The following is a 5,955-nucleotide window of genomic DNA, read 5'->3' as shown; positions in this document are numbered from 1 at the left end:
AACATTGACAGCAGCTTTATTTATGATATCCCAAGACTGGAAACAACACCATCAATAGGTGAATGGATAAGCAAATTGTGGAATATTACACAGCAATAAAGAGAATGAATGTCTGATACATGCAACAAGATGAGTGAATAGCAAAAATATTTTATGCAGAAGAAACCAGACCCAAACAGTACATATTATGTACCCCACTTATGAAGCGGAAAGTTAATTTATGATGGTAGAAATCAGAATACATGTTACCTTTGTGAGTAGGTATTAATGAGGCTGGAATTTCTAAGAAAGGGACTACACGTGAAGAAGAGTCAGATCTTGAGCTGGCCCTGTGTGGTCCAGCCACCCTTCTTCACCTATAGTCCCTTTCTTAGAAATTCCAGTTATTCCCTCCTAACTAGGGAAATGGCATCTCTCAATTCTCTGTGGAGCACAGCCATGTTCCAATTCCACTATAATGCATTAAACCCATGCTGGTGGGAAACACTGAGTGAGAAGTAGAGGACAGAGTTTCTGTCCATCAAGGTTTACAGTTTGGACATGGACAAAAGCAACTTTGGGTTTCCCTGGTAGCTCAGTCAGTAAACAATCTGCCTGCAATGCAGGAGATGGGGTCAATGCCTGGGGTCAGGAAGATGCCCTGGAGAAGGAAATGGCAACCCACTCCAGTATTCCTGCCTGGAGAATTCCATGAACAGAGGAGCCTGGTGGGCTACAGTCCATGGGGTCGCAAGAGTTGAACACAACTTAGTGACTAAACCACCACCACCACCAAAAGCAACTTTGAACAACACATCAGCTCCCTCCACTCTAGACTTCTCTCTTTGGGGAGCATTCCAGAGGTCTTTGGAAGAGAGAGGTCCTGACATGGCCCAGGAACCAGCCCCCTCTGCCTTTTCAACCCTGAACTAGGCTCAACCAGGGAAAAGGTCTACAACTGCTCTGCAGTCTGCCTGGTACAGAGGAGGGCATACACTCCCTGGGGCAAAGAGGGGCTGGTGGACTTGAGGCTCAACATCAGTAAGGTAAGGAGGGACCCAGAACTCTGGCCTGCTGCCTCCCAGCTCAGCTATCCACAGGGTAGGGTGCGCAGGGAGGTGGAGGTGGGGGAGATTCAGCAAGACACCAACTGGAAACAACTCTTAGCTCTGTTTGTAAGTTCTTCCCCAGAATGGGTAATGGCTTCTCTCTCTCTCTCTCTTTCTCTCTCTCTCTCTCTCTTTCTCTCTCTCCATATCCTTACTCTTTCTCGCTCACTCTCCCAAGCACTTATTTGGATAAGTGACTCTGCTAATCCTAACCAGGCAGAATAATACCAGCTGGCCTGGAGCCTGGTGCTGGGTGAATGTGTGCACAAGAGAGAACCACGCAACCTCCTCTGCAGCCTGTCGCAGTAAGTTCAGCTACAGAACAGAGATGAAGCCTGTGTGAGGAGCCTGCATGTATTAAAGTGTGTCAGGGGTCTGTTCTGTACCTGAGCTTCTCTAAAGAACTCTAAACAGCAATCCCGCCATGGGAACATCCAGGTGGCAACCCAGTCACGTGAAACACAGGCCAAGGACATCAGAGAATCAGCAGGCTTCTGAGAGTGTCAGACTTGCAGACACGGAGCCAAGAGATCAGCCACGGGATAGCCGGGTGTGGGAATGTGTGAAGAGCCTTAGAGTGCCAGCCTCAGATTGGCAGGTTTTCCACCAAAATGTGCAAGATCCGAGCTAGTATATGTGACAGGTGAGTGTGAGAGAGTAGTGGGGAAAAGGGGAACTGAGCGGGCGCAGGGAGGATACAGGAGCTGACAGAGAGATGGATAGAGGAATGTGAGCTGGGTAGAGGGCCCTGGAGTCCGCTGGGCGGGAGGGACCTGGGCGGCTCTAACAGCTGCTGAGGGTACAGTCGCGTGGGGATGTGTTAATCAACACGGATACTCAGGCTTCCCTTTTCCCGCCGGCGAAGCACAGCAGAGAGCTCCCTCATGTCCCGCAGTAGTGGGGAGCGGAGGGTGTTGGAGAGCCCCGCTGGCTGTGGCGCGGGACCCGCCGAGCGGCGCGGGGTTAGCTCTGCCGCCTCGGGCCGCCGCGCCGCTCGAGCGACTGTGGCAGGATTCCCTGCCGTGGGGAGAGGAGCGCCTCGCCCCATGAGAGCCGAGGGCGCCGCTCGCGCTGGCTGGCTGGGCCTCCACCGCGCCGCGCGGGCGCGGGGCCCGCAGCCGTGTTCGGTCAGCGGTCTCTTCACCGCTCCGACAGCACTGCTCCGGCGGGAAGACCGGCGCGCAGCGGCGGGCCCCTGGGAAAACCGGACAGGGAGAGGTTGGGAGCTCCGCCCGGCCCCTGGACGTGGGCACCGCCCCAGGGTCACCGAGCCGCAGCCCTGCGTCGCCGCGACGCCCTGGGCCCCACACAAGCCTCGGCGCGGTCCGCCCTGCCGGCGGGATCCCGACCTCGCTCGGAAGCGGGGCCCTCCCCAGCCTGGCCAAGAGGGTCAGAAGGGAACGCAGGCGCGCCCCACGGCTTCCTGGAGAGATCAATACCTGCAGGCAGGACTCCTCTTCCTGCCACTCAGAAAATCCTTTAGAGCAACCCCTTCCTTTAACCCCAGCCCCTACACACACACACACACACACACACACACTCCTCAAAGCCTGAAAGGGAGCTGAGCTTGGAATTCGGGGAAGTGATGACACACACAACAATGCTGTCACACCTGGCTGCTGCAGGCCAGCAGCGGAAATGCCTGCAAGGGGGAGAGAGGCAGAGAAAGAGGACACCAGCCTGGGTGGTCAGAAAGAAATAGAGGACAGAGCACCCACCCCCAGGTAGGGACAGACCCAGCTGCTTTTGCCTCTGTCAAAGCCCTGGGGGAGGATGGGCAGTGGGGTCCATCTGTAGCAGCCCTAAGCCCAACTCACACCATTCCTACCCAGAGCCTGGCCATAAATGAGGGTAAGGAAGAAAAAAACACCTTCACTCCAGCTCAGGAAACAACAACAAAAGTTCTGAAGAAGACCCACTTGCCTCTGTGTATGCTGGAATCAGTGAAAAAAAAACAAGACACCTTGGGATCTTTTCAGTGGCGGGTGGAGAATGGTATTTAGTGAGGTGAGTTTAGGAGAGCCCTGCTTCCTCTTACTGTGGTGCTCAGGCCACACTGCCCTGCTGACCTCTCTGGAGTCGTCTTCAAGGTGCTGAATCCCAGAGAGCCTGACCACCCTGTCCTCTGTTCTTTTAATTGCAGAATGCAGATCAGGAGCCTAAGTGGGAAGAAGCAGCTCGTGAGGGTGGCCTGTGGATGCTGGAGAAAAGGCCCAGAGGCCACCAATGGCTCTTCCTCAGAGATTGGGCAGCTTGGGAGGAAGAGGTAGCAACAGGCATTGGGCCAGTCAATCCAGACATGCCAACTAGTACACACAAAATTGCATGCCATCCATTCAGTTCACCTTCCTGCACAAAGGACTCTGGCTCTGAGGGGGACAGGGAGTTTGAGGCATGAGGACTCAAAACACCGGCCATCTCTCTCACACTTTATGTGACTGCAGACTTTTTGTTAAGGCCAAGTTAACCATTAAAAGGCACACTTGAGTACTTTTCCAGCACTGATTTCCCCCAAGACGACCTCCATGCATGCAACTGGGTCCCAATCAGATTTATGCTGAACGTAGATGAGAACTCACCCCCCAGCACTGGAGAAAGATCACAACAAAGGTCTTGTCCAGAGAGAGATTTGAACAAATGCCTCCCTCACAGCCTGTTGTTTTTCTTCCTAGGCTGTGGCAGAATATGTACACTGGCAGGCAGGCGGGAAGGAAGAATTGAGAAAGAAAAGAAAAGGGGGGGAAAGGGAAGGAATGAAGAAATAAAGGAGGAGAGGAGAAAAGAGAAGATGAAAAAGAAGATGCAATATTCATGAGTCACATTTACTCTGATACATGATATACAAATGTAATTATGCATCTATAAAGTATAAACGTGTTTTACCCCATAAATATAAATCTCACATCTTACATCTGTGCATACCTGTGTTTCTGCACACGCACATCCGAACAGCTATCTCACGTGTCACAAGGACAGACCCTGCCCATGACTTCTATTTGTGATACGAAGCACAGACGTAAACTGTCCCCCAAAGCCCCACGACAACGTTCGCGCCTGTGTCGGAGTAGAAGCAGAGTGGGATCTACTTGGTGTTTTAAAGCGTACGTCCAACCCGTAGGATTAAGACGCGGATACTGAGTAGGTATCATAGGTCCAGGAGCAGCGCGAGGAAGAGCGGGAGCTTCAGGCGGAGCCCCTGGGCGCCTTCTCCCAGCGATCCTCTTCTCCGGCTCCGTCCCGGCCCAGACAGGCCAGGCCGAGGTTTCTTCGTTCAGTGACACGCGTTTCTGGGCTGATTTTTCCAAAGCCACCGCTCAGCCCTTTCCACCCCACCCCCGTCCGGCCCCCTCGCCGTTCCGCCCCTCCCCCGGGCCCGAGCTAGTTTAGCCCCGAGCCAGCAGCGAAGGGCAGAGCAAAGGAGCCGTTTTCTTTCACCTGGACGCTGCGAGGAGGCTTGGCGCGCCTCTCCGCGCTAGGGCCCGAGTTCCTCGCGCGCGCCGGCCGAGGGCGGACGGACCTCGCCGGGGCCCTCGGCATCTCCCGGCCCAGTCCGCAGAGCGAGCACCGGCAGATTCAAGGGCTTGTGAAAGCGTGAGCGCGGCTGTCCGCCGGGCTCCCCAAGCTCGCTGGGAGGGGGCAAGCCGGTCCGGGCTGTACGGGGCGTTTACAAAAAAGTGACTTGGAGATGAACTCTCCCGTGCGCGACTGGCCGCCCCGCTATAGGGGCGAAGGCGCCTGACGCAAGCGGAACTCGGCGGAGCCCATACGAATCAGAACAGAGCGAGGCTCCTGGCGCTCTGGAAACTCCAGGAGGCAGCTCCGCCAGAGACGCGGGTCGTGTCTCGGGAAACCGGAGGGTGGGGGGAGGGGAAGAGCGCAGAAAAGAAAACCCACCGAGGCGGGGACTGGCCTGGGCGGGGAGGGGCGGCGGAGCCGGAGCCCCTCTCTGTTGGGCGGACTCCCCATGGCCAGAGGCTAAGCTCCACTCCCGCCGGCCGCTCCCTTGGGGAAGGGAAAGAAGAGGAGAGAGGAGCGAGAGGCCGCCAGCAAGAGCGCGGGCGGCATCCGCGAGTCTGCAGAAGTTTGAGACTCGGCCGTGAACGGACTTGTGCGCCCGGATTCTTTGCCGCGCCAGCGCCAGCGGAAAAGAGCAGGGACTGCCTGGCCGCGGCGCGCCGGCTTTGTCATGATGGCCAGCTACCCCGAGCCCGAGGACGCCTCGGGGGCCCTGCTGGCCCCGGAGACCGGCCGCGCAGCCAAGGAGCCCGAGGCGCCGGCGCCGCCCAGCCCGGGCAAGGGCGGCGGCGGCGGTGCGGGGACAGCCCCGGAGAAGCCGGACCCGGCGCAGAAGCCCCCATACTCTTATGTGGCGCTCATCGCCATGGCGATCCGCGAGAGCGCCGAGAAGAGGCTCACGCTGTCCGGCATCTACCAGTACATTATAGCCAAGTTCCCGTTCTACGAGAAGAACAAGAAGGGCTGGCAGAATAGCATCCGCCACAACCTCAGCCTCAACGAGTGCTTCATCAAGGTGCCGCGCGAGGGCGGCGGCGAGCGCAAGGGCAACTACTGGACGCTGGACCCGGCCTGCGAGGACATGTTCGAGAAGGGCAACTACCGGCGCCGCCGCCGCATGAAGCGGCCCTTCCGGCCACCGCCCGCGCACTTCCAGCCCGGCAAGGGGCTCTTTGGGGCAGGAGGCGCTGCGGGTGGCTGCGGCGTGGCGGGAGCAGGGGCAGACGGCTACGGCTACCTGGCGCCCCCCAAGTACCTGCAGTCCGGCTTCCTCAACAACTCGTGGCCGCTACCGCAGCCGCCTTCGCCCATGCCCTACGCTTCCTGCCAGATGGCGGCGGCCGCCGCGGCG

At 57.5% G+C, this 5,955-nt stretch overlaps 1 protein-coding gene across 1 annotated transcript in view; it reads left to right on the top strand.

Moving 5' to 3' along the window:
• The first annotated feature begins 4,614 nt into the window (after positions 1-4,614).
• Positions 4,615-5,955, top strand: part of FOXL2 (forkhead box L2) — a 3,529-nt gene continuing 2,188 nt past the window's right edge. The window contains exon 1 of the mRNA XM_040233748.1: positions 4,615-5,954. Within this exon, the coding sequence (XP_040089682.1) occupies positions 5,275-5,954 (680 nt within the window). The 5' untranslated portion in view covers positions 4,615-5,274. The remainder of the gene's footprint in view (position 5,955) is intronic.

Source organism: Oryx dammah, unplaced genomic scaffold (genome assembly GCF_014754425.2).
Source record: "Oryx dammah isolate SB20612 unplaced genomic scaffold, SCBI_Odam_1.1 HiC_scaffold_2, whole genome shotgun sequence".
NCBI classification, from domain to species: domain Eukaryota; kingdom Metazoa; phylum Chordata; class Mammalia; order Artiodactyla; family Bovidae; genus Oryx; species Oryx dammah.
Note: the sequence above shows the minus strand (reverse complement) of the source record. Positions and strands in the feature narration are given on the sequence as shown.